At 39.7% G+C, this 27,205-nt stretch overlaps 1 protein-coding gene across 7 annotated transcripts in view; it reads left to right on the top strand.

Moving 5' to 3' along the window:
• mink1 (misshapen-like kinase 1) overlaps nt 1–27,201 on the top strand; it is a 63,190-nt gene extending 35,989 nt beyond the window's left edge. Inside the window, exons 8-32 of one of the 7 annotated variants that reach the window (XM_061962255.2) lie at nt 161–239; nt 1,123–1,298; nt 1,381–1,450; nt 1,885–2,095; nt 2,618–2,728; nt 3,261–3,347; nt 7,337–7,513; nt 7,609–7,779; nt 8,079–8,237; nt 8,379–8,458; nt 8,605–8,708; nt 8,794–8,885; nt 10,211–10,252; nt 10,449–10,600; nt 10,665–10,782; nt 12,288–12,404; nt 12,783–12,894; nt 12,971–13,120; nt 14,093–14,236; nt 16,871–17,005; nt 17,104–17,204; nt 17,286–17,435; nt 17,605–17,764; nt 19,540–19,679; nt 19,753–27,201. In XM_061962255.2, the coding sequence (XP_061818239.1) occupies nt 161–239; nt 1,123–1,298; nt 1,381–1,450; nt 1,885–2,095; nt 2,618–2,728; nt 3,261–3,347; nt 7,337–7,513; nt 7,609–7,779; nt 8,079–8,237; nt 8,379–8,458; nt 8,605–8,708; nt 8,794–8,885; nt 10,211–10,252; nt 10,449–10,600; nt 10,665–10,782; nt 12,288–12,404; nt 12,783–12,894; nt 12,971–13,120; nt 14,093–14,236; nt 16,871–17,005; nt 17,104–17,204; nt 17,286–17,435; nt 17,605–17,764; nt 19,540–19,679; nt 19,753–19,836 (3,122 nt within the window). In that variant the 3' untranslated portion in view covers nt 19,837–27,201. Of the gene's footprint in view, nt 1–160; nt 240–1,122; nt 1,299–1,380; nt 1,451–1,884; nt 2,096–2,617; nt 2,729–3,260; nt 3,348–7,336; nt 7,514–7,608; nt 7,780–7,970; nt 8,238–8,378; nt 8,459–8,604; nt 8,709–8,793; nt 8,886–10,121; nt 10,146–10,210; nt 10,253–10,448; nt 10,601–10,664; nt 10,783–12,287; nt 12,405–12,782; nt 12,895–12,970; nt 13,121–14,092; nt 14,237–16,870; nt 17,006–17,103; nt 17,205–17,285; nt 17,436–17,604; nt 17,765–19,539; nt 19,680–19,752 lie in introns of all 7 variants that reach the window. The other 6 variants (XM_061962250.2, XM_061962251.2, XM_061962253.2 and 3 more) reach the window with 6 other exon arrangements.
• The last annotated feature ends 4 nt before the right edge of the window (nt 27,202–27,205 follow it).

Genomic DNA, 27,205 nt, shown 5'->3' with positions numbered 1-27,205 from the left:
TACCGGTGTTTTTTGAAGCCACTGTGTGGAGAAATATGTGAAAATGTATTTGTCATAGTTGATGATACACGATAGCCTTGTCCCCACTTTCCCCTGCAAATAGCATTATGTTGTAAAGTATCTACTAATATGTAAACATTTTTTAATTTTTTTTCTGTAGCACTGTGTGACATGCATCCAATGAGAGCCCTTTTCCTGATTCCCAGGAATCCCCCTCCTAAACTCAAATCAAAAAAGTGGTGAGTTTGATAACATTTCTTACATTTTCATATAACATTTTGTTTAAGATTTAAAGGTGCAGTTTGCAGCGGTCAACACAATTTTGTTAACAAAAAAACATAAGAACACCACAAATGACTAGCACATGTTACCAATGGGTTTAAAAATAAATGTCAGTATTTCTCACTTAACTGAATCGGAGTGTTGCTGGTTACTGGGGTTCAATCCCCACCTTCTACCATCCTAGTGATGTCCGTTGTGTCCTTGGGCAAGACACTTCACCCCTTGCTCCTGATGGCTGCTGGTTAGCGCCTTGAATGGCAGCTCCCGCCATCAGTGTGTGAATGTGTGTGTGAATGGGTGAATGTGGTAATACTGTCAAAGCGCTTTGAGTACCTTGAAGGTAGAAAAGCCCTATACAAGTATAACCCATTTATCATTATCATTTAACTGCTGAAAACATCACCTTGTAATACCTCTCAACCTCACAAAAGCTTAAAACTTGTTTTGCCTCATTCTACAGACAAGGGCAAATTAAAGGGGAAGTTGCCCTAACATTTAGTAACAATGAAGAGTAGATTGAATTAAAACGGGAAATACATAAACACTGCTTGTTTTGAACTTTGACAGCAAGTTGAATTGTATTTCAAATGGTTGCAAACATGCTGTTTTTTTTTTTTTTTCTTGCCACAAACCTTTCCACAATGTCCCAACAGCATGTTTGTGCCATAATAAAATCTTAACCTCACAACAAAAAATATTTGTATGTTAAATTGAATGTCATAATTGTTTAGCACATTTTGGGGGGGGTCTCGAATTTCAAGTGGATTTTCTGACACAACAGAAGTTAGTATTCTTTTAGACTTTAATTATCTCACTCACAAGCGTCCCTCCTCCCACCAGGTCCAAGAAATTTATTGACTTTATTGAGGCCTGCCTTGTGAAGACATACACCAGCCGACCATCCACAGAGCAACTGCTCAAGCACTCCTTCATCAGGGACCAGCCTACCGAGCGCCAGGTCAGGATTCAGCTCAAAGACCACATTGATCGGACACGCAAAAAAAGGGGAGAGAAAGGTGAGTAAATGTGATCTGTATTGATTTGTGTTACAATGTGTCGTCATGTTTTGGCTGACCTTTGTATTAATTTTAATCACAGAAGAGACCGAGTATGAATATAGTGGTAGTGATGAAGAGGATGAAAATCGTAGCGATGACAGAGAATCAAGGTAATGTTGTTTCCCTCTTTTTTTTTTTGACTGAGTAAAACTGTTCATGTGAGTTCCAGAAAATTGTTTTGTTATTCATGTCAAAACATACCATTTGCCAATAAAGACCCCAAAAATGTAGAAAAAGCCGCATCATATTACCCTTTTAAAAAGATCTGGAATTGGTCTCAGGGCTCTACATAGTTGATGCCAACTGCTCTTCAAGGATGAGTTATTTCAGAGAAAATAATGGCACCGTTCACTTTGTGCATGTGTAGAACCATTTCTTATCATTTACTGCACTAGTGATTGGTTATTGCCTATTTTTTTCAAAAAGATTACAATGTCGCACTACGTCTTTGAAGGAATGTCAAATTTGTCATTATTTTACAATCATATTTGTTTGTGTGAATAAGCTCTTGTTTTTCTCCTTTAAAAAAACATCCGATCACCAGCTCAATCCTCAATGTGCCTGGGGAGTCCACCCTGCGCCGGGACTTTCAGCGTCTCCAGCAGGAGAACAAGGAACGATCGGAGGCCCACAAGAGGCAACAGGCACAACTGGCTGCTCAACGCAGGGACCCCGAGGAACACAAGAGGCAACTCTTGCATGACAGGCAGAAACGCATTGAGGAGCAAAAAGAGCAGCGTCGACGACTGGAAGAGGTAGTGTCCACAGACATTCAAAGTTTTTAAGAATTAATTAGCAATTTAAGGAGTAAAAGTAGACTTTGGAGCATTGTTTAATATTGAATAACAGACAACAGAAAGTGAAATCCACATTTTGAATTTAAACAGTTTACTGTTAAAGTCAGTGTGGTGCTGCCAAAGCATTTACTGCAGTTTGATTGCACTGCTAATGTTTTCAATGCTCAGTAGTTGGCAACATCTAATTTCCCCTCAAAGTGCACTCCTTGTTGTTTTAATGTCTGTCAAGAATGTCAGCGGTATTTGTAAGATTATGAATGCGGTGTGTGCATGTTAGTATTTTCTTCTGTCAGTGTGTGTGCCTGCATGTGTGTAGTTGAGTATGTCTGTTCTGTTTAGCAATGATTTTACTTTCTCAACTTAGAACAAAAATGAAGAAGGTTCCACTCATAAACAGACTATCCATTATAAAGTCTCCTGTGCAAATGTTGCCCCTGTGCTCATTTCTTTTTCTTTTTTTGTCTCCCTCTTCTCTCCCAGCAACAGAGAAAGGAGAGAGAGATGGTGAGGCAGCAGCAAGAAAAAGGTCCCCATCGTAGACTCGACGATATGAGACGGGAGGAAGATAGGAGGTTGGCTGAAAGAGAGCAGGTAACCAACCACTGGGGAGAATGGCTCCAATCAGCCAATTGGGGTGAAATGTGGGCGTGTCGAAGAGCAGCGCTGTGCAAGTGGTGAAATTCCATGAGTAGGTTGCCATAGCAGCAAGGGTCTAAATTAGTGTATTTATTCAGAGATGAGTTTTCTGTGGGTGAGCTCTCCACGTCCTTCTTCATTTCCTGTTTCCTCTCTGAAACAGTCTGGTGTCATATCAGAATCACTTATTACTGCTATAGTACATGATTCTTCCAATAATTGAGTATTTTCCTTCATTGCAGATCAGATATCTAATGCTTACTTGGATCCTTCTTGATTAAATTAAAAAAAACACAATTCAGCATGTTTTTCCTATTAAAAAAAAAGTCTGTGTTAAAATTGTTGAATTCTTCCAGTGATCATGTTGTTTCTGCAGTTTACTGTATCAGCGTTACATAACTGTTCTGATCACATCCTCTCCCCCTCTCGCATTTGATTCCTCCTCTCACACCTTTATTTCTATTCTCCTTGCCTCTTCACCTCTCAGGAGTTTATCAGGCATAAGTTAGAGGAGGAACAGCGGCAGCTAGAAATTCTTCAGCAGCAGCTGCTTCAGGAGCAGGCACTGCTTATGGTAACAAGTCCTTACTTTTGGATCTCTTCTTTAACACCGCTTGAAAGGAGACTGAATTAGCAGCACTTACAATATTGAAATTACAGGAATACAAAATTGAAAATTAGTACTTCAGGTTCATAAACTGATATAGTGTACGTCAAAAATACATCATGGTAATACAGTATGTGACACTGGTGGTTTCAAAATAATATGGCTTCCAAATGGTTCACTTATATAGTTCTACAACCCCTGAAAAAAGGAATCAACAGATTTGGAGAATGTTCATTCAGTTGTTTAATTTTGTTGAAAAAATGAGGATAAGAGACATGACACAAACCTATAGTCATTTTAAATGGCAATTTTCTGGCTTCAAGAAACACCTAAAGAAATCAATATTATAAATTGTAGTAGTCTGTAAAAAGCAGAGTGAATAAAAAATAGAATCACTCAATTCTGTGAAGACAATTATAGAATCACCCTGTACATTCTCATTTCCAAAGATAACACCTGATCATATTTAATCTTTAGTCTGCAATTAAAAAGGAGTGTTCGCATCTTGGAGAGCTGTTGCATCAGGTGGTTTGACATGAATCATGGCTCCAACACAAGATATTTCAATTGAAACAAAGGAGAGGATTATGAAACTTCTTCTAGAAGATAAAACATCACACAATGTTGCATATGTTGATTGTTTACAGTCAGCTGTGTCTAAAATACGGACTAAGTACAAACAACATGGAAATATTGTAAAAGGCAACTGGTAGATCAAGGACAACATCAAGGCTTCAAGACAGATAACTTAAAATAAATATGTATTGAAAACAGAAAATGCACAGGAAAAAAACAAAAGAACAAATTCAAAATCTATGACCGAACTGTAAGAAACCGCCTAAAAGTAACTACATTTAAATACAGAAAAGCTAAATGAAAGCTGTCATAAACATTAAAACAGAAAAAAACAAGGCTACTGTAGGCGAAGGAAAAGTAATCGTGGGCTATGGATGACAGGATAAATGTCATGTTTAGTGGTGAATTGCAAATCTGCATTGGGCAAGGTGATGATGTTGGAACTTTTGTTTGGTGCCGTTCCACTAAGATTTATGAAGACGACTGCCTAAAGAAAACATGCACATTTCCACAGTCATTAATAATATGCGGATTATGCATGTTAGGTATCGGCACTGTGCAGATGGCTGTCATTACATTGTCAATAAATGCACAAGTTTGTACTGATGTTTTGGCCACTTACTTTATTTCATCAATTGAAAGGATGTTTGGGGATGATATTTTTCAAGATGACCATAGTGCCATAGAGCAAAAACTGTAAACACTTTCCTTGAAGAAAGATTCATAAGGTCAATGTCATGGCCTACAATAGTCCGACTCTCCATCCATCTTTCTCCGCTTATCTGAAGTCAGGTCGTGGGGGCAGCAGCCTAAGCAGAAAAGCCCAGACTCTCCTCTCCCCAGCTACTTCGTCCAGGTCTTCCCGGGGGATCTCAAGGCGTTTCCAGGCCAGCTGGGAGACATAGTCTCTCCACCGTGTCCTGGGTCTTCCCCGTGGTCTCCTACTGGTCGGCATGCCGGGTACCCAGATGCCCGACCCACCTTATCTGGCTCCTCCTTATTTACAGCAGCTTTACTCTGTGCTCCTCCCGAATGACAGAGCTTCTCACCCTATCTCTAAGGGAAAGCCCCGCCACCCAACAAAGAAAACTCATTTCGGCCGCTTGTACCCGTGATCTTGTCCTTTCATAACCTAATGCTCATGACCACAGGTGGGTATAGGGGCATCGATCGACCGGTAAATTGAAAGCTTTGCCTTTCGGCAACGGGTCCGACTTGCTGCCGACAATGCCCCATACTCTCTGAGCACTCTTCTAAGGACTTCCCGAGGGACAAGGTGGAATACCTTCTCCAAGTCCACAAAACACATGCAGACTGGTTGGGCATTCTGCCATGCACCCTCAAGGATCCTGCCGAGAGTATAGAGTTGGTCCACAGCTCCACAACCAGGACGAAAACCACACTGCTCCTCCCGAATCCGAGGTTCGACTATCCGACGTAGCCTCCTCTCCAGTACACCTGAATAGATTTTACCGGGAAGGCTAAGGAGTGTGATCCCACAATAATTGGAACACACCCTCCGGTTCCCCTTTTTAAATAGAGGAACCACCGCTCCAGTCTGCCATTACAGAGGCCAGCCCCCAATGTCCACGCAATGCTGCAGAGTCTTGTCAACCACGACAGCCCCATAGCATTCAGAGCCTTGAGGAACCCCAGGTGGATCTCATCCACCCCTGGGGCCCAGCCACAGAGGAGCTTCTCAACAACCTCAGCCCCCGAAATAGGAAAGCCCACCGCAGAGTTTGCAGGCACTGCTTTCTCATTGGAAGACGTGTAGGTGGGATTGAGGAGGTCTTCGAAGTATTCCTTCCACTGATCCACAACATCCCCAGTCGATGTCAGCAGCACACCGTCCCCACTATACACGGTGTTGACAGTGCACTGGTACCCCTCCTGAGGCGGCGGATTGTGGTCCAGAATCGCTTCAAAGCCGTCCGGTAGTCATTATGCATGGCTTCTCCGAACTCCTCCCATGTCTGAGTTTTTGCCTCTACAACTGCCAAAGCCGCACACCGCTTGGGCCTGTTGGTACCTGTCCGCTGCCTCTGGAGTCCGATGAGCCAGAAGGACCCGATAGGACTCCTTCTTCAGCTCGATGACATCTCTCACTGTTGGTGTCCACCAGCAGATTGTGGGATTACCGCCTAGGCAGGCATTTACCACCTTGCGGCCACAGCTCCGATCGGCTGCCTTGACAATAGAGGCAACGGAACATGGTCCACTCGCACTCAATATCCAGCACCTCCCTCGTAACATGTTCAAAATTCTCCCGGAGGTGTGAATTGAAACTCCCTCTGACGTGAGACTCTGCCAGATTTTCCCAGCAGACCCTCACTGTTTGTTTGGGCCTGCCAGGTCTGTCCGGCATTCTCCCCCACCATCGGAGCCGATTCACCACCAGGTGAAAATCATTAGTGGAAATTGAAGAAAATGGTCAAGACTCTAACCTGTAAAGCTCATCTAACAGCAGTCAGAATATTGGAGTAAGATTGATGAAGAGTACTGTTTGTCACTCTTTAAGTATATGCCTCAGAGACTGCAAGCTGTTATATAAGCTATAATATATAAGGCCAGAGGTGGTGCAACAAAGTACTTGTGGTGTGTTGTTTTTTGTTTGTGTTTTTTTCTTCCAATTGAGTGATTCCATAATGTTTTTCTTTCTGCTTGATCTAAAAAACAAAACTGTTACAATTTATTTTCTTGATTTCTTAGTGTTACTTAAACCCAGAAAGCTGATATTTGAAATTACTATAGTTTTGTGTCATGTCTGTTATCTGCTTTTTCTCCTACAAAATTAAACTGAACATCTTCCAAGACTAATGATCCCATGTTTTTTCCCAAGGGTTGTATGCATTAAGCACCATCTTTTAGGGATAAAATGCTTTGAATTTTTCATCCTGTTTGTCTTCTGGGACATACGAAATCATCACATCATCATTATTGACATAAGACACTTGTAGATGTCAACAAAACCATAGTTGTGCTTATGATATGATGCGAACGCAAGTCAGCTTAGTGACTCATGGTTGAATTTATTTTTATCCTATCTCCTTTCCTGTGTCTTGTAGAAAGAAGAAAGCATTAAGCGCCACAGTGACGCATGTAGTTCATAACTCTGAATTAAAAACCAATAGGTTGACTGACTTACAGTTACACTTTGTTTATTACACTACATGAAATGTGAAGCCGCAGAAACAAATCAATATTTTTTTCATTGTGGGCTGGTAATTGACTCCCATATTTTTGATAGTCACATACATTTGAGACAATAAAATGAATGTGGTCTGAGTTGTTGAGCTAAAACTTGTATATGCTTCTTTGATGGAGTGATGTTCTCTGTGTTGAGCACCTTCCTGACTACAGTGTTTTTCTTTGCTCAGGAGTATAAGCGCAAGCAGCTGGAGGAGCAGCGTCAGTCAGAGCGGCTGCAGAGACAGTTGCAACAGGAACATGCTTACCTAGTGTCACTGCAGCAACAGCAGCAGGAAAAGAAGCCCCAGCTCTACCACTATAACAAAAACTTGGAGGCCAACAACAAACCCACATGGGCCCGAGAGGTAGAGCTGTGTCAAACACTATTAACACACACAACTCAACCTGCTATATGTCGCTTACCCTTTTTTAAATCCTTCCACTGTTTTTCAAAATCCAGGTGGAAGAGCGAAGTAAGCTCAACCGACAAGGCTCTCCCAAAATCTGTACCACTGTCTCTGACACTGCCATCCAGTCACGCTCAGATTCAATCAGCCAGTCTGGAGTTGCCCAGTCTGCTCAGACGCCCCCAATGCAGAGACCTGTTGAACCACAAGGGGGGCAGGGCAAGGTGGGTAATGGCAATTTAAAGCTTTCTTTTAAATCTACTTGACGCTGAAATTCTTACGTTTGCCTTTATAAAAATGTTTCCCTCTTTCTTTTTTTAAATACTTTGCATTCAACCTCCTTTCCTACGCCGGCTTCTATCTTGGATTGGTCTTCTTTCTGGGCCTGCTCTACTTACCTGCTGACCTCCTCCAGTTCCAGATGGCTCATTTGGTTCCACTAAAACCTTATGCTGCCCCTGTCCCACGCTCCCAGTCTCTCTGTGACCAGCCCACTAAGACCATGTCCGCATTCCCCACCCAGGATCCCTCCCTCGCCCCTACACCACGACCCATCCACTCCCGAGAGCTAGTGCGTCAGAACTCAGACCCCACATCTGAGACCCCTGCACCACAAATACACCAAATCAGAGAAGAGCGTGGGCCCTGGATTCGGTTGCCAGATGCGGAACTTCCACCCAAGGTGAGCTAGAATGATTCATTTAGCAAAATAACAAATACAAAAGAAGAAAAGATGCACCTAATTAAGCCCTTTTGCAAGGGATATCTAGTAAGTGTTATACGATGCAGAATATATTACTGTATGTAGCTCTTTAATCAACAGATTCCCCAGAGAACAGCATCAATTGCCACAGCTCTCAACACCAACCTGACCTCTGGAATTAGGCATCCAGTTAGAGCTAGGTATTCAAATGATACTTTGTTCTCGTTTCGTAAATACTGATGCAACCATTCACACAAGTGTTATTCAGCAAGAAAACCTGGGAGTTTAATGGGAGTTTCCTAGTTAAAATTTTAGCTTTATACTGATGTGAGACTATTTGTGGCAGTAATCCAGATCTCAGCCGAAACGATCGCTGGGAGAGAGGAGACAGTATGGCCATCATATCTAATCTGCCACAGACAGGCTCGTTAGAAAGACATCGCATCCTCAGTGAGTTCCTGTTGTAAACGATTGCTTCTTCTCCAACAACAATTCCTTCTCAAAACTACTACATGAACACCATTATTATTTTCAGGCTCCTCCAAAATGGATTCTCCTATTCTGTCTCGTGATAGTCGTCATAAGCCAGGGGAGTCTCGGACTTCTTCCCGGCCAGGGCGTCCAGCTGTAAGTGACTGACCCCATTTACTACTTATAAAACAAGTTCTTACATCATTCAATGGCTCTGCTTTGTTGATTTGTCAATTAGATAAACTAGCATGCATGTAGTCAGTTTTAACACATCAAGAATAGTAACATACAGTTTGCTTAGGGATGCAACGATTATAGATTTTGACTGTACATTTGTAGTCTGAGTAATAATCACAGTTTCACGATATCACGATTATTATGCATTGATTAATTTCACAACAAAACATTTAAAATCACATTCCTTAAAGATTTTGATGTTATTTATTACTTGTGTAAATAACAGTAATTAAATATGACAGTACAAATTTAAATTAATAATTTTATTATTAAAATAAAATTAAGATTTATTTTACTGATTTCCCAATGTTACTCATTGGGGCAATAATTTGTAAGAATCTATTTTATGCTGTATTAATAACTGGAATGAACAAAGTTAGATCCCTTGGTAAAGTGCTGTTATTCTACAAACTCCTGATGTTTTGTTAGTGTTTTATTCTATATTAACTTATAATACCTATAGCAAGGGTCCCCAAACTTTTTGACTCTGGGGCCGCATTGGGTTAAAAAAATGTATGCATTTTTAGACAATATAATTTGCCTGAGCGGCTAGGAGACAAAATTAAAAATTGTTTTTTATTTTATTTAATTTTTGTATTGTGACTTCCCGCGGGCCGTAGTTTGGGGACCCCTGACCTATAGTTTATTCAACACGTACAAGGCGAAACAATCTCTATTGAACGTGTTAGAGCCTTTAGCCACAACTTTCTTTTGTCGTGTTTTGCAAATGGGTGAACCATCGTCTTCAATGACGCCTTGGTAATTTTTAGGTACCCAAAATGTTCCCATACTGCCGACTTTAGCTTTTTTGGGGGTTGGGAAAAGTTTGCTGCTTTGTCCTACTGCCATCTTTAAGCTAATGCAGCATACTAGCGTTGCTCTCGATAGGTGCGTGTAAGCACCTGGTGTTTCCTTGTTTTTGTGCCGTGCAGGTTGTGCCAAAAAATAACATACCAGCAAAACTGAAACACACGGTATAGTGGACCCTTTGCGATGAAATAACAGTGATGTTTTTAATCACAGTTAATCGTAAAACTGGTTAATCGTTGGATCCCTAAATTTGCTAACTAGATATTTTATTCTAACGTTGACACTGTTGTCTCCCCTCATGCTTCTACTCTTCCTAAATACGTATTGACATTTCCTCAATTGTAGAGTTACAAGAGAGCAATAGGAGAGGTCAGTACTGCAGTGTATGGATGTTCAGTGTTTATGCTTGACTTTGCATCTGCATTCACTTGTAGGAAACAGAGATGGCGTTGCATGCAGTTATGTCTTGCATAAAGGTAGTTTGTTACTGTGTGGTCATGTAAAACGTGGTCGTCAAGTTTTTTTTTCTGTTACTTTTTATACACCATTTTCTTTTACTATTTCTACACCTTTGCATCTGTTTATTATAAGTTGTCCTTTATTTTGTTTTAAAGACGTTTTGTTTGAATCATTAGCACACTTCAATAAATGAATGATGGTGTATAAATGCAGGACCATGGCCTCTTTGCCAAAGAGCGTGCTGAGGAGCAGCCGAGGCCCCCAGTCAAGGCTAATGACTACTCCTCCTCCTCGGAAAGCAGTGAGAGCAGTGAGGAGAGCGAAAGCGGGGAGGGAGTCGAAGAGGAGGAGAGCCCAACTGATCGGTAATATTATTGTCATTCTTGAAAATAAAACTGCTACTTGATCATGGCCTCCTTTTTGTTTTAGTCACAGGGACGCGGACACTGATTCTGTCAACACCATGGTGGTTCATGAAGACGAGGCCGAGGAGGGAGAAGTAGAGCAGGCTGGGGGTTATGGAGATCATACAATGTTGGTGCAGAGGGTGAGTCATGTGTATGTGTAATGAAGCGCAAATGCACTGTGACCTAAATGAAAAAAGTCATTGGAATTCAAATCAAACACTATTACAAACTAGACAGGCAAGTTCACCTGGTCTACTTGTTGCATGTAAACCAAATGGGCCATGTTACATTTAGGTAACTCTTACTTATACCCGTTGATCATTCAAGCTAAGAAAGCCACTGATTTACATCAAATGATCACAATCACATGTGCCTATCCATCCATCCATCCATTTTCTTACCGCTTGTCCCTTACGAGGTCGCGGGGGGTGCTGGAGCCTATCTCAGCTGCATTCGGGCTGTAGGCGGGTACACCCTGGACAAGTCGCCACCTCATCGCAGGGCCAACACAGATAGACAGACAACATTTACACTCACATTCACACACTAAATGTAAATCCACCTTGTGTTGTCTTAGTGCAATGTGGCTCGATTAGTAGCCTATCCCAGCTGCATTTGAGCGGAAGACGAAGTACACCTTATCGCAGGGCCAACAAAGACAGACAATGCTGGTCAATTTAAATACACTTTCACATTTTTCTATAACCCTCATCTTTTCAACCTCAATAAATACTAAAAAAAAAAATTGATAAGCCAGTTAAAGGGGAACTGCCATTTTTGGAATTTTGCCTATCATTCACAGTCCTTATGTAAGACAAGCACACATAAGTTTTTCTTTTTTTATTCACTGATTAGTAAATAAGTGCGAGCAAAAGTCCGCTTACAATGGCGCCTAACAGAGTCGATCTATTCTGCCTATAAAGCGCTTAAAAACGTCCAAACACTTCCATCAATGTTTTATATACACGCTGTAAAGACAGTATAGTATGTATGTAATGTAGTAACAGGCACATTCATAATAACTTCATAATAACTTCTCAGTTTATGTCCTCATCATTTTACTATCCAGGTGAAAGGGCATGATTTAAAATCTATAATTAACTTTCACGAACTCCAAGGCAAGAAAGCAGCTCACTAGCTCATGTCAATACAGCAGCATTTTTTACTGTTATTAAATTGTGTATTTTATTGTATTTATTGTCACTAAATGGTGTTTATACTTTTTGTGATGAACTGTTTAAAAAAAGCATAATGTTTATAAACATTTCATTCAAGCAAATTAATTGTCCGTTCATGGTGTTAAAACTTGAAAATGATCTGTCTAGGGTACACTTATTAATGATGAAAAATTCTATCTAGATGTGATTAATCACAATAAATTTTGAGTTAACTATGAACAAAATGCGATTATCGCAATTACATTTTTTAGCCGTTTGACAGCCCTCGTGTAGAAAAAGCCGGCAGTCCCCAACACAATAAAATAAGTTTCTGCAATTTACAGGTAATCATGTTAAATACACATTTCCTACATCTGGTATTTTTTTGTAAGGGGTAAATATGTCTCCATTTAGTAATGAAAACCATTTAGCCTTTAAGTTATGTACTTAAAATGCTGGAATCTGTGTTCTTTTCTTGTACATGATAGACCCCAGAGAAGCGGAGCCACAATGGATACACTAACTTGCCAGATGTGGTGCAGCCCTCTCACTCCCCCACTGATTCCACCACACACTCTTCCCCTGGGAAGGACTCTGTGTATGATGTAAGAGTGATGCCAAATATATCAGCCCTAAATACTTGGTGGGGGGTTTTGAGCTCCATATACTGCATGGCATCCCGCCATCACATAAGCAGTGGAATTTCAGGATTCAGGATTTGTCAATGTACATGCACTCTTGCACCTTGAAGCTCAATGTACTGCCTTTTTTGTTTCACATTCTGTATTTTTAATATTATTTTGCACAATGGTTTTAACCCCATCTCAACTCTATTTGCATTCACATCTATGTAGATAAATATCTGAGCATGTTGGAAATGTAAAAACTAAAACATATATCATGATTAAAAGCTATAATCCTTACAGACAATGTAATAAATTAAACAGCCTTGTAGCACTCATCCATGTTGTGTCACCCACCAGTATCAGTCCAGATGCTTGGTCAAGGCACCTGGCAAGTCCTCCTTCACTACATTTGTGGATCTTGGAATGTACCAGACACCGGGAGGTACCGTGGATAACATCTCTGTTAGCAGTGAGTCAGAAGGCTTATCTAAGTTTGTCTCAACACTTTCATTTTAAAGAATACCATGGGTCCTTTCATGTTTTAGGCTCACGATTTGAGCAGCTAAAGATGGAGGTGAGGAAAGGTTCCATGGTGAATGTAAATCCCACCAACACACGCCCTCCCAATGACACACCTGAGATACGCAAGTACAAGAAGAGGTTCAACTCTGAGATCCTGTGTGCTGCGCTTTGGGGTACGAGTACTACAATACAACATATGCCAAGAATTGCATTAATGCAAAAAAAATTGTTGCTGCATCAATACAGTTATTCGGACGTGCAGAGAAATAATTTTACTTTTAGATAGATCTTTATTGATTCCTTCAGGAGAGTTCCCTCAGGAAAATAAAAATTCCAGCAGCAGTGTACAGAATTGAGAAATAATTTAAAAAGTAAATAATAAATAATGGGGGTATATGTTATTGTTTTGCATCACCTGTGATCCTAGTACCCCCCCACCCCCAATTCCCCCCAGAGAGGAGTTGTACAGTCTGATGGCGTGTGGGACAAAATTGTTTTTGAGTCTATTAGTCCTGCACTTGGGATGAAGCAGTCTAGCACTGAACAGGCTCCTCTGGCTACTGATAACGGTATGCAGAGGGTGACTGGCATCATCCATGATGCTCACTAGTGAGTCCAGTTTTATTCCGATCGTAGAGCCGGCCCTCCTGATCAGTTTCTCCAGTCTAGTGAAAATGATATATACATAAATCTATGACAAAAACTACAACATGTGACGGGATATGTAGGTCTGTAGTCGCTGGTGTTCCTCGGACATAGAGAATTCTTCATGAAAGAACAAAGAGCATCTGCGTGTATTATCAAAGTGGTTTTATTCAAATCAATTCTAGCTCTTCTGACCTTTTTCAAAAGCTATTTAGCATAAGCAGCATGTCTCCTGGTGACGACTGATAATGATGTGTCATGTTTATATAGTCATCTATGGATGAAATTGGGTTGGAACTGAACTAATTGTTGCTTTAAAAATGCTGTCATCATGGTAGCGTTGATATTCTTTGTTGGCGTCTAGAAACTCTAAAGGCTATTGTATAAAATTCCCATCAAAACAATCAGTTACCCTTCATGCCTGAGAGATGGCTGTATCCTCATGCTCTTTCTACCCCATCAACAGGACAAGTGCTAACATTAATTATATTTTTCCCCAGGTGTTAACCTGTTGGTGGGCACAGAGAATGGTCTGAAGTTGCTTGACCGCAGTGGACAGGGCAAAGTCTATCCACTCATCAACTCTCGCAGGTTCCAACAGATGGACGTTCTGGAGGGCCTTAACCTGCTTATCACCATTTCAGGTCAATACTGCTACGTGTTATCATGTCTGCTACTGTCGATATCGCAAATGTTTTCAGTGTTACTTAGGGAACGCACTATTACTCCATCAACCCCTCACTTTTTGCACTGGTAGTCTTGAGTGCTTGTGCAAGGAAGGACTGGATGTGCAAGGCTCATTATTATTTAGCACAAGACATGACATTCTAAACCGACTGCTCTGAACAGGGCTGTTTGTGAGCATTTTAGGTGTGCTCTAATTCTTGATTACCTTGGGGTATTTTGACTAAAGCGTGTCACAAGCTCCTCAAAACCGTTCTATGTCTCCTTTAAATTATTGCTGCTCTCTCCTTCTGGGGCTTGCTTTTCTTTTTAATCCTCACGTGTCAGAAATGTCTTACAACCTTCAAAAGACTGCGAAAAATCTACCTCTTCAAAACTGCTTTTAGTACTGGACTAATCAATTTCCTAATCCTGCAATCTCTTTTCCTTTGTGTATTTTTATTAATTTGTTTTTGGTTTAAAGTGTCTTTTAAAACTGCTTCATAGATATTATTATTATTATTATCATTACATTTAAATCATGTTTGGACTAGAGTGGAACATCTGGGAATAAACCTAAAATTTCAATGTATATGGTCAACACGTCATGCAAAAATCTAGAATGCAACATAATGAATAAGTAAAATAAAGCATATTCAACAAAGCAACAAATTAAATCGTTTTTTTGCCAGTAAACACTTCCAATTAATCACAAAGGCATTTAAATTTTAGCTTCCACAGTTTATTTTGGCATAGGTTCTAACCAGTGCAGTTAATTAATAATTATTTTTAATCAGATTAATCACACTTTTGAATTTAAATTCATTTTGATTAGTTACAGGTTATTGCTCGTTTGCATACTTTTAATTAACATAAAAAAGAGCACAATATTTTGACACAAATACAATTTTATTTTATTTAAAGTAATGCTTGACTTGACAGCACATAATTTATTTGCTCAAAACTTGGTAACCTTTTATCAAAAGTTCAGTCAGGGTTTATTATCAAGTGAATTGTGCCAGCGAACACAGGGGTCGTCATCTACTTATTATTTTTGTACTGACGTATGCATTGTCCTGATCACTGAACAATATAACAACCCGTCCGCCTATCAGGTAACCAAATGTAGTGAAAATATATAAAATAATCTGCGTACCGTATATTAGGGCTGGGCGATATGGACGAAAAAGTACATCTCGATATATTTTTACTTAAACTTGATATTCGATATATATCTCGATATATTTTCCGGTGAAAGTATACATATAAAGATATTCATTTTTGAGCGAGATCCACCAAAATTAAACTGAATGACAAATGTACTGTAAACAGTCAGTGGCACTTTTATTAACCCAGTTAGTCAAGATGGGTATTACCAGCACAGAAAATAAACTGTTTAAGTAGCATAGAATTACATAACATAAATAAAATAGAAAAATATTCTTTCTACGTAAAATAAATAACATAGCTGTGCAAATAATACAAAATGTATCAAACTCAGATTTAAAAAAATACATTTGCAGGCAGGCACTTTTTAATTCCCAGTCGACGATGTAATAGACTGTCACACACGTACGGTTCTGGTCATCGCCAAGTAAGTGACTTTACTTAATTGTGCAGCTATGATCTTCCTCACTTTGGCATACATTTTTGGCAGCATTTCTCGTGCGAAATATGCCCAGCTTCGCAACTCAAGAACAATTTTGATTTGGGCTTACGTGGTAAACAACTCAAATGAATGTTTTATCCAGACGCATACATTTGTCCAAATGTGGCCAAGTAGACGCATTGTGGGTTTCCTGGACGTCGTCTACATCGCTAAAAGAAAAGTCTAAAGAAAAGAATCCCTCTGCCATCTTCCACTAGTTTTTTTATATATATATAAATCGCCCGCTTGAATATTCCCTCTTCTACGACTCACTCGTCGTCATTTGGGATGTGCGTGTCTGTTGTGGTTTCCCTTCCTGGTTCGATGACCCGCCCTATCTTGCCTCTGTTTGGCCTGTCCCTAAAGTTATGCCTTTATCTCAACCAATCGTGACTCATCATGGTAAACAACCAACTCAAGAATGTTCTTATAGTGCAAGCACGTTTTGGAAGGAGGAAGGGCAGGGATTTAATAGCCGATGAGTGTTGAGAGGGAGTGGGAATCGGGGGAGAACAAGGAACACAATTAAGCGGTGTTTGGTCATTTTAACATGAAATAAATTATATCGATATTACGATATTTTCTCAATTCATATCTTGTTTAAAAATATATCGATATATTTTACAAACTCGATATATCGCCCAGCCCTACCGTATATGCATGCTTAATGCAATGTTTTGTGACTAATCACATGGCTAGTTATTTTTGATAGCCCTTGTTCTAACATATCTTTACTTTTTGTGGTACTCTAATAACAGTATTTAAACATGTTATAATGTTGCAGGTTTCAACCTTGGAACTAATTACGTCTATTTCCCTTGATTTTAATGGGGGAAATCATTGAAAGGTCAAACAGTCTGTGGCTTGAATTATGTTTGAGTTCTGACGGTCAACTGTACATTCAAATATTGAAATACAGCATTAAGTCTCTCCCTGAAAGCCATCTCTTGCTGTACCTTTCATTAAGGCAAGAAAAACAAGGTCCGTGTCTACTACCTGGCCTGGCTGAGGAACAAGATCCTCCACAATGACCCTGAAGTAGAGAAGAAGCAAGGCTGGACCACAGTGGGGGAGATGGAAGGCTGCGTGCACTACAAAGTCGGTGAGTGACAGATTTGTTATTCTCGTAAATGCATTTGGCACAGTGAATTATTGATGTGAGTATCCTAAGTCACATGTTCTTGTGGTTGTTATGTCTAGTAAAATACGAGAGGATAAAGTTCCTGGTGATTGCTTTGAAGAATGCAGTGGAAGTGTATGCTTGGGCACCCAAGCCTTATCACAAATTCATGGCCTTCAAGGTAGCCCAAGCAACCATAGTCCAAGATGATTGTCTTCTCACTTTTATTTACCTTTGCACCTCCTCTTTTATTGTAAACCAGTCTTTTGCAGACCTGCCACACAGGCCTGTCCTTGTCGACCTGACTGTCGAGGAGGGTCAGAGGTTAAAGGTCATCTACGGTTCTTGTGCTGGCTTCCACGCCATCGATGTGGACTCTGGGAACAACTATGACATTTACATCCCAGTTCATGTAAGTTGTGCAACTGTCTTAACCCTGACCTAAATCCACTTTGATCTCCAGTTTAAATTTTTTGATATATCCTTTTTTTTTTATCCAGGTTTTGCCCCATTGACATGAAATCTCTTTTGCAAGGTTTTTTGATGCGGTTAAGAACATACTTTTTTGTTTTATCAAACAGATCCAGAGCCACATAACACCGCACGCTATTGTGTTCCTGCCAAGTTCAGATGGCATGGAGATGCTGTTGTGCTACGAGGATGAGGGGGTCTATGTCAACACGTACGGGCGCATCATTAAGGACGTGGTCCTGCAGTGGGGTGAAATGCCGACATCTGTTGGTATGGGCCAAAGTGAAAATAATTTGTGCTGTGAAGCGATTAAAAAAAAGAAGCAATTAATTAATTATGAACTGTAAATAATCTTTTTTTCATTTTACTAACAAAATATAAGAAAAACCCTCAATTTGAGGAATGTCCATATATTCTTTACATTATTATTAACCCAGGGTTGGAACAAAAATAGTGTCTTTATAAAGTAATTTGTTTTAACACACATTAAATAGATGCATTCTTAGCCATTTACTAAAATAAAACATCCGATTCATTAAAAAAAGCTGAAGTTAACACATCAGTATTAACACTTTGAGGTATACAAAAGCATGCATGTATTGAATATTGAACCTTTTTGTTGAACTGCTTTTCGTCTGTTTCTGATAATAAAAAATAAATACAACAGTTTTGTACACTTAAAACACAATATGAAGAGCTATACAGTACTTCATATCAAACAAACATATCAAGGGGGTGATGGAATAACTTTCCAATTAATAACAAGCCAAAATAACAAGCTGCTTTCCTCTGCGCTTTTCTTTCAACACCCGCACACAGAAGGCCCTTAGGTGCCCTCACAAACGATCAAAATAAAATAAAAAATCATTAACTATAAAAACATATTGCTACAATAATAAACATTTTAAAAAGTAAAATCCACTTTCAAAGTCATCGGCAAATGAGTAGCTGACTAGAGGAAAGAGTAGACCGAGGGGGAGAAGGGTGGGGGTCGGGGGGAGGATTCCATGAGTGTGTGCTCTTGGAAGAGGTAGGGCCTTTTCCTCCGCTGTGATACAAATCCGCTTTGGCATCTTTTTCCAGAAATTAAAAACTTTCCTCGAACTCTTCAATACAAGCAAGCATAAAATGCCTGCCAGCGGGACACAAAATGAATGAATGAAGCGTTCACAAACAGAGGCATACTTGGCTCAATCTAATAGTTTGTAAACCGAAAATTTCGCAAATGGGGTTTCGTAAGTAGAGGTTCCACTGTATTATTGTTCATCACAAAGTAAATTGGCCAGGTACTTTTCATAAGCTCTGGGTTGCATATGCTTATATAGGGTGCTCAGGCACAGGATGTTCTCCTCCAGTTTAGTTTGGTGAAGGGCTAATTCTATGTCTTTCTAAATTGCTAACATATCGCTTGTATATGCTATCAACCAGTCGGGGACTGCAGATGGAAATTTGCCTATTGCTACAACCTGGCACATTTACAGTACATGTTATATATTATTCATTAATGTGCATTGTCGCATTTAACAAAAAAAGATGAAATGATAAAAATAATAACGTTAGCTGTGGCGCGACTGTGGTAAACAAATCTCCTTCCAACAAAGAAGGAATATCACACTCACATTTATTGGACCAACAACTCTATGAGAAGTGGGGTCAAAAAGCATAACAGAGGCGAAAAGCGGAGATTCCACTACTCTTCTATTTGCCCACCCAACTACAATGAGAGCCAATCAGCTGTTACTAAACAAGCCCAAACACAATGACAGCCAATCAATGTCCACTTCAGGGTGTAACTGATCTTTGTTTTCCACCCCCAACAAGTCAAGCACATAAAGAGGGAGAGGAAACTCACAGTTGCAGCCGCAGACATACAGAAACAATAACGTCAGATATTAAAAATTAGATTAACGCAAGCAAAGAAAAAACAGCACGCTAAATATGACTAATTGAGTAATCACAATAAACTGGATAGTTTGACACCTCTTAAAAAAATGTACTTTACAAGTTTCATTACCTTGCCAATAAATTGTTGTTTTCCCCTTCAGCTCACATTTGCTCCAATCAGATCATGGGCTGGGGAGAAAAAGCCATTGAAATCCGTTCTGTGGAAACTGGCCACCTGGACGGCGTCTTCATGCACAAGAGAGCTCAGAGGCTCAAGTTCCTTTGCGAGAGGAACGACAAGGCAAGAATTGGGAACACAATAAACCGTCAACTCTGCAACTAAAGCTGACCTTCATCTCGCACTGTGTCCTCAGGTGTTCTTCGCCTCCGTACGGTCGGGAGGCAGCAGCCAGGTGTACTTCATGACCTTAAACAGAAACTGCATCATGAACTGGTGAAGGAACAGCTGCTCTACTCTTTGTGAACGCAGCAGGGTTTGGAGATGGAAGTCAATCCAACATTCTCTCATGCTCATTCTCGCTCATTTGCATACGCACTGATAAATGCGCATGTTTTCTGATAAAGACTCCAGGCTACACTGGAGCCCACAATAACATTTCTCTCTGTACCTCCATAGAAAATCGCTGATTTCCAGTTTATAGCATTTAATTGCTTTCTACTGCATATATTCTTCTTGTCTTGACTTCCTTTATTTGGTGTGCTCGACGTAACAAATGGGTTTCTAATTGTGAAGTGCATTCCTACATGGTTCTCCCAGTTACAGAAGGAATTATTTCCCAATACTGTATGTTAAAGCTGTAAATAGCACCAGTCACTTATATAGCCTTCATTTGCCGTGCTGTCACAGAAATTGTCGGCACACCCATCTGCTGTGTCTTGCGGCTCCTAGTTGTTTGAGGATCACTAGAATTTTCATGGGGGCTTAGTACTTCACTGCAAAAAGGGAAGAGTTCGGCAAGCTTGTCGAAAAGTAAAAGCGTATCTGGGAGTCCTGCTTTTGCTCATCTGGAAAATATCCATAACCGAGCAGTACTCTGTTACAGTACTGTGAAACGTCTTGCTTTGTCTTTTCTCTTCCGTTGAGCCGAACCAATTAGCTGTCTGTTCACACTAGTACATAACATTTACATTCTTAGCAGATTTGATATTTATATGTAGTAATTATGTATGGGTAGTAGCCTACTGGTAGTCTTGATTTTGCTCTACTGCAGACCTGGGCAAAATACGGCCCGTTAAGCTTTTCTATTCCGCCCGCCGAACATTTCCAAATAATTGTTTTCAACTTTTGACATCCAAACTATGAATGTGCGGTGCCATTTTCAAATTACTGTGAGTCTTGAATTATAGAAAATATTCCAATGGTTGGAATCTGCGCTTTTGATTGATGTACGGGTTATTACGGTAATGACGAAGGCACTACGTCTCAGCAGCTCCAAGCAGACGAGGCATGACGCAAAGTGGCCGCGGTTTGTTACAGAGCAGCCAGCCTGAGGCACGGTTGTCAGGGAGCAGATTTTTACAACAAAGTTAATCAAATTGATATTTTATCAGATTGTGAGTGTATTTTTACCCTTTACGTTCATATTTTGCCCTGTTGCGTTTTGATTGATTGTAAAAGATGTCAATCAAGGAAGTGGTCTGAGAAGTAAAAGATGATCTACGTTCATGTTTTAAATTTTCAGTGTTTTATCGTTCATACTTAACATTGGAAAGACCTTTTTTTTTTTCATGTACATTATGGGTGTCATTCAGTAAAAAAAAAAGTAAATTTCCGTTCTGTTCATCTATATATATATATATATATATATATATATATATATATATATATATATGAGTTTCCTCCGCCGGGTGGCGGGGCTCTCCCTTAGAGATAGGGTGAGAAGCTCTGCCATCCGGGGGGAGCTCAAAGTAAAGCCGCTGCTCCTCCACATCGAGAGGAGCCAGATGAGGTGGTTCGGGCATCTGGTCAGGATGCCACCCGAACGCCTCCCTAGGGAGGTGTTTAGGGCACGTCCAACCGGTAGGAGGCCACGGGGAAGACCCAGGACACGTTGGGAAGACTATGTCTCCCGGCTGGCCTGGGAACGCCTCGGGATCCCCCGGGAGGAGCTGGACGAAGTGGCTGGGGAGAGGAAAGTCTGGGCTTCCCTGCTTAGGCTGCTGTCCCCGCTACCCGACCTCGGATAAGCGGAAGAAGATGGATGGATATATATATATATATATATATATATATATATATATATATATATATTATGTATGTATTAGGGGTGACAAAACGATTTTCAAATTAAATCGAGATTCTTATTTGTAACTATTTTTAATCAATTCATAAAAATAAAAATCGATTTAAAAAAATAATATATATATAATACATTTGTCCTGTCCAGCCACTCAGGCAAATCATATTTTCGATGTAAATGCACATATCTGCTGTACAGATTTACTTGAGTAAAGAGAGGTGTGGGATACTTCTCTTGTTACCTTCTTTGTATTTGACTATTAAATGTTTGGGTAGATTTATAATAAACAAAACCAGTTTTCTTATAAGTAAAATAGAAATGTATTAGAGGTGTTATCTATTTTATGGAAGAATGTAGTTAATCATACAACTGGCACCCAATATTACTAAAAAGTATTGATTTTGAATCGTAAATCATTTTGAATTTATAATTCTCAATCGAAACGATACCCCCAAGAATCAAATCAATCAATCAATCAAAGTTTATTTATATAGCCCTAAATCACAAGTGTCTCAAAGGGCTGCACAAGCCACAACAACATCCTCGCAGGTCAAGAAAAAAACTCAACCCAATGGGATCGTGTGGTGCCCAAAGATTCACAGCCCTAATATGTTTATAGATGTATATGTATATTTTATGCACAGATACACTCCAGCCCACAGACACTTGTTTTCTCAATATGACCCCCGAGTCAAAATAATTGCCCAGGTCTGCTCTACTGTAATTATATTGCCATAATTTTGCAATATTTGCTGTTCTTGTGCAGGAAGAGACTGTGTTAGTGTCTGTGGCTGTAACCAGTGTGGTGATTTATCTTTAGGAGGAGCGCAGGGGTATATCCTCTACTGTAAAATACACCAGTTGTCATAGATCTGTCATGAGCAGTAGCACACCACAGATGGAACATCACAGAAAGATAAGGCTGGATATAATTTCTGTGTCTATGTTTTGCCAAATCATTGTGTGGACCAATACAGGCCAAAGAAGGAGGAAGCGGACATGTTGAGACACAGTCTTCTCCGTTCTGTGTAATGTCACTTGGATAGAAACACTGCAGAAGGCGTGGGGGAGTTATGAGGAAGTAACTGCATTAGGTAGGTCACCCTGGCACTCTTAGCTCAGAGATTGTAGGCAGACGTCGCAGCAGCTCGCTCGCATTGGTCAGGTTCAAGTGTGTCACAATTCTTAGTTAGCAGGGATTTGTTGAGGTCTGAGGGATGGAGTTGTTGCTTGGGTGAAAAACCGAAGTGCGATCAACAGGGCTAATCTGGTGTGAGGCGTTCCCGTAAGAATATATATATATATATATGTATATATATATATATATATATATATATACCTGTATATATATTGGATATACAAATATTGGATATACAAATATATATATATTGGATATACAAATATATATATATATATATATGTATATATATATATATATATATATATGTATATATATATATATTGGATATACAAATATATAACAATGTACAGTGTAGCTTGAGCAGCCACTCTCATGTAAGCCATAGTGTATCCAGGTTGTTTTCCCCCTTTTAGCTATCTTGTGTCCTATTCTGTGCCATGACCCACATTCCACACAGGATCAGTGTGATTTATTTCGGGTTATTACTGTTTCTCGACCATAGCCATGTTTACAGTTTAAGCAGTGCCTTGGAGTTGGAACGACGACAATATAATAGGATGGTTTTAAGACACCCCCCCCCCCCCCTATCTCTTACTTGACAAGAGGCATAGTTTGCCCCCATGCCCCTTAAAGTGCACTTAAGGACTTAAAACGTACGTACTTAAAGCGTACGTATTCCAAGGATCCAATCAGCGAGTTGCAATAACAAAATAATCCAATAAATGTCAAGTAACAACAAAAAATGGTCCTGACTCCGAGTGGGAGGCGGCACAGAGAAAAGCCATACGTCAGAAACATGTTTTGTGACGTCCACTCGTAGATTGGCGCTTACCCTTCAATGTCCATCGTGTAACGTTGAAGTAGCTAGACGATATTAAGAGAAGTCCTATTTTATAAAGTATGTAAATTAGTCTGAGAAATAACCGTGAATGTACGTCTATATAAGAGAGATTTGTATTTATATAAAAGTGTGCCGCTCCTATTAGTCAAAGCACAATGTAGAAGCGTGTATTTTCTCTGTTGGTCATCGGGTATGAGGTGGTACAGGTGGTTAACCGGGGCCTTGATTTAGACTCACTTGGCTGTAAATTGGGGCACAGTGTAACATACATGCTAACATGATCATCCAATGTACACGGTAAGAAAGTCACTTTCTAGATAAATACAGAGAATCGTGCCATTTGCTTGTTGTAACACATTTATTTTGTTTTTTGTTTCTTTTTTCAACTGTAAATATGACAATACTCATATTGAACAACACAAAATGTGTATTGGCCCATCTCAGGCAACATTTGTACAAGGCACCTAAGCCCAATAGGACTCATTTGAGTAACAGGAGTGAGTTTTTAGCACAGAACTAGCAAATATCTGAACTTTAGCCACGTCATTAATGCTAATAGCATTTTGACACTAAACACGTTATCGTAATTTCCAGACTATAGAGCACACCTAACTGAGCCGCACCAATTTCATTTCTGGATGTATTTTATTTTGTACATATTGGTCGCACATGTCTATAAGCCGCAGGTGTACACATTGAAATATGAAATATTTAAACATTCGCTTGTGTTTATTCACTAATTTAATAAAATACACCCTGTAACACGGCATACAGTAGCTTACCAGAGAGGCCTGTAGGGGCCCGTTAGTGATTGTGAATTTCTGTCACGTACGGAGGCTGTTTCTTTTTTTGATAGCCGAGTTGGTGGCTTTAGGGCTGCGTCTTGTGCATTTCATCGTTTCTTCTCCACAGCGAGAGTGAGTCCATAATGTGCTAAATGTCTGACTGAATGATTGTTTAAGTGTGTTTGATATAATGTCTTTGGTCCACTGTGACTTGCTGGGCAATTTCAGTTGGCTGATGTGATGAGGCTAAATTAATTGGAAAAATGTGAAACTTGTAAACCTGAAAAATTATTAAATTAGCCGCAGCATTGTATACAGGATTCAAAGCGTGGGGAAAAAGTAAATTGCGGATCTCGGAAATTACCGTATCATGATTCAACAAAATCATCTTTAATTACACCCCAAAATTTGATTTATTTCACCTTTTTAAATGTCTACTGCGTCTATTTGTGTTTGTTTGACGTTCTCTTCTGCTGTTACCGAATAGCATTATTTTCGTTTTACTGAGATTCAAAGAGTCTGTTTTTGTCAAATCATCTTTTCATTTCTTCTATTTGTCTGAGCTTCTTTGTGTTCTCTGCCGGACCAAACAGTTGTGTCATCCGCAAATAGTGCTAACTTTAAGTTCTTTGTAACTTTACAAATGTTTATAAAAAGATTAAACACTTTTGGTCCCAGTATTAATCCCTGAGGTACGCCACAAAGATATATCTAGTGCTGTTAACAAATTTTCACCTAAAAATAATTCTTCCAAAATATAATTGAGGTAACACGACTGTGCTGAGCTATTTTTTTTTTTATCGTGGGTAAGGTGCTAGAGTAACAAGACTGACTGAAATTGCAGGGGCACGACTTACAGGGGCGGTTTGCAACTTCCTCATCTCACAGTTACATTTTTTCAAAGCAAAAAACTAGATTATCACCGGCTAGCTTATGTTACCATTAGTGAGTTAACAGAACACATTTGTTAGACTATTGCAGTGGTTCTTAACCTTGTTGGAGGTACCGAACCCCACCAGTTTCATATGCGCATTCACCGAACCCTTCTTTAGTGAAAAATAAAATGTTTTTTTTCAAATTCAAGACAAAGTTATATGTTTTTGGTAACGCTTTAGTATGGGGAACATATTCTAAGTAACAAAGACTTAATTTAGAGTTATTTGGTTAGGGCCAGGGTTAGAGGGTTAGGGTTATAATAAGGCCATGCCAAATAAGGCATTAATAAGTACTTAATAATGACCAGTTAAGAGCCAATATGTTACTAATTTGCATGTTAATAAGCAACTAATTAATGATGGATATGTTCCCCATACTAAAGTGTTACCATGTTTTTTTTACTAGTGCACAAAATGAACCGTGCATGAACATCACCTTGTTCAAACAACAAAACCAACACAGTGCATAAACTCACAACAAATTACACACCTGCAAATCAGTCTGACTTCTGCTGTTGCCGCATCCGTAATACGCCGATAGGGAGAAGTTTTTATTTACACGATGAGTCGGGTGTGTCTTGACCTCCGCCGAACCCCTGAGCCCGACTCACCGAACCCCGAGGGTTTGATCGAACCCAGGTTCATATAAAGTTAAAGTACCAATGATTGTCTCACACACACTAGGTGTGGTGAGATTACCCTCTGCATTTTACCCATCACCCTCACCCCCTGGGAGGTGAGGGGAGCAGTGAGCAGCAGCGGTGGCCACGCCCGGGAATCATTTTTGGTGATTTAACCCCCAATTCCAACCCTCATTGGTATGACTCGGCCGGGGTTTGAACTCACAACCTACCGATCTTAGGGCGGACACTCTAACCACTAGGCCACTAAATAGTTGTGAGTGACTGTAAGAAAATCTCTGTATTGCATTTGGGAAAGCCATTTTGCACAACCTGCTGTTCAAACTTTTGTCTTGCGTCCGGGTCAATACACTTGTTCCTACCAAAATTAGGACACATTTTAAAATAATATTTACCAATGTACAGTATTTGCATTATGGGCTGCACAGTGTCAGCTGATTAACTATAATTTCAGGCTTAATGGCACACTGTATGTTAAAATATCATAAATAATTTGAGTATGCCCATGCAGTACAGCCATGCATATCTGGTTTTTCCTTGAGAAAAATCGACATTGTGTCACATTGCTGTAAATCAACACGTGACAGTTCCTTATTTAGAAAGTGGTACCTACCAGTGGCAATGGTTGGTCATGTTTGCTACCAGGAGCCATTAAAAGCTGACATGTTGTGATGTGATGTGAGTGTTCCTGAACAGGCAGGATGCACCAAGTCAGAAAGACAAATGCTGTCAAAAGTCATTTCCCAAGCAATACAAGCGTTTGATCAGGTCCATCTCAGCGTGGCTTCAGCAGGAGAATATTTGGAGGCCTCACTGATGGCTGCTTTGTGAGTCTCTCATTGCTCTGTAACCTTTGCTTTTCAACTTGTCTCTGTTTGCTTAACACAATCAGTAGCTGTGATTCCTCTCCTTGTTTGGCTTTTACTGAATGCCAGAATTTATGAAGACGATCAAAAATGATAATCCAAGCTAATCATTCAAATGATACTAATCAACAGGAGTGATCAGCAGCATTGATTGACTGAAGAAAATAAATTGTAGTAGAAAACTAATAGTTTTTTTTTTTTATTGCTGTACACTGCAGTGTTGTTTTTTTTAGTTGGCCAGTGCTTATTTGTGAGAGATTGTGTTTCATAAGCTCTTTACTTTCAAAAAGATTGTGTTCAATGAATTCATGTCTAATACAGAAAAGTTTGAAAAATAAAATCTATTGATTTCACATT

The sequence above is a fragment of the Nerophis lumbriciformis genome, linkage group LG09, assembly GCF_033978685.3.
Source record: "Nerophis lumbriciformis linkage group LG09, RoL_Nlum_v2.1, whole genome shotgun sequence".
NCBI classification, from domain to species: Eukaryota; Metazoa; Chordata; class Actinopteri; order Syngnathiformes; family Syngnathidae; genus Nerophis; species Nerophis lumbriciformis.
Note: the sequence above shows the minus strand (reverse complement) of the source record. Positions and strands in the feature narration are given on the sequence as shown.